Below are 1554 nucleotides of genomic sequence, written 5' to 3' on the forward strand. Positions count from 1 at the left end.
GGTACCTGCTTGCGCTTAAGCTTGATTTTACTTAGTCAGTCCCACCCTCCCAACTCGCAAAACTCAGAGATGGTGACAATGTCATGCGGATTTTACACCACGAAACTACTGTATACATTTGGTGAGCTGAGCTGCAGTTTATTTAACGCTCTATTATGTTTAGAACCCTTTAGATCGCGCGCGCGTCTTGTGTTCTGTAAACTTTTGCCTGAGATGACAGAATGTTATTTTGATAGATACGATCAAGTTGATGAACCACTCTGCGCTTTTTTGTCCTTGATTTCATATTTGGAGGGCAAATATGTTGTCCTCGGTCTTTTCTGCGGTAATGGTTTTAATGTGCGCCGAGAAAGCCATTGAAATGGGTTGTTTTCAGCGAAGACCACACACTTTACAGTTTTAAAAATAACTTTTCTACAGTATTCCTGAGATATGGGGACACATCAGTGCTTGACAACAGCAAGTCAAACGAATGCCACCTTGGATATATTTTCCAATTCGTCGTGTACAAGTGCTGTGACAAAGCCCGATTCGTCTGTCTCCGAGATAATAATAACATCTTTACTTGGGACAGTCCTCACTATGATGTGTTTAGTCGGAGTTGTCGGGAATGTGTACACTTTGGTCGTGATGAATGTGTCAATCCGTGTAACCGGTTCCATGTACGTGTATATCGCCAACTTAGCCCTGGCAGACTTGTTGTACCTCTCTACAATTCCTTTCGTGGTTTGCACTTACTTTGTGAAAGACTGGTACTTTGGGGATATCGGATGTCGAATTCTCTTTAGCCTGGATTTTCTTACCATGCATGCCAGTATTTTCATCCTCACAGTCATGAGCACGGAGAGATACCTGGCCGTCGTCAACCCCCTGGACACTTTTGGCAGATCGAGACGTTACCGGCGCACCATCACCGTCGCCGTTTGGCTCGTCTCTTTTTTGCTGGCTCTCCCGGCAATGATCATGATCGATCTAAAAAGAAGCGTGGAGAACGGAGTGGAGAAGAGTATGTGCCACCCGACCTGGCAAATTACAGCTTACAAGGCATATCTGACGGTGTTATTTAACACGTGCATCTTGCTTCCTGGATTCATTATTTGCTATTTGTATCTCAAATTAGCTAGGACTTACTGGGTGTCACAAACGAGTATATTATCATCAAAAGAAGTGAGTAAATGTCCCAAACAAAAGGTATTATACATGATCTTCAGCATCGTTCTTGCTTACTGGGCATGTTTCTTACCTTTCTGGTTGTGGCAATTACTCAGTATCTACAACTTTGGGCAAGAGAATCTTTCTGATACTACAATGCTATATATCAACTTTTTCGTGACCTGTCTGGCTTATAGTAATAGCTGCATCAATCCCTTTCTTTACACTTTATTAACCAAAAACTATGAGGAGTATTTGAGCGACAGTCAAAAACGCAGGATCAGATTTAAGAGGTTGAGACTTTCATCTCAGCGATCAGTATCATCAGGGAGCCACCATTTTAGCAATACATTAAATATCAGACACCCAAATAATGTCCTAGACGCATACAGCAAACTTTGA

General features: G+C 42.3%; 1 protein-coding gene across 1 annotated transcript; it reads left to right on the plus strand.

Annotated features, from left to right (window-relative positions):
- The first annotated feature begins 432 nt into the window (after window positions 1-432).
- On the plus strand, window positions 433-1554 carry uts2r5 (urotensin-2 receptor 5). The gene has a single exon (XM_030789749.1). The coding sequence runs from the start codon at window positions 433-435 to the stop codon at window positions 1552-1554; it is 1122 nt and encodes a 373-aa protein (XP_030645609.1).

The sequence above is a fragment of the Chanos chanos genome, chromosome 13, assembly GCF_902362185.1.
Source record: "Chanos chanos chromosome 13, fChaCha1.1, whole genome shotgun sequence".
Taxonomy (NCBI): domain Eukaryota; kingdom Metazoa; phylum Chordata; class Actinopteri; order Gonorynchiformes; family Chanidae; genus Chanos; species Chanos chanos.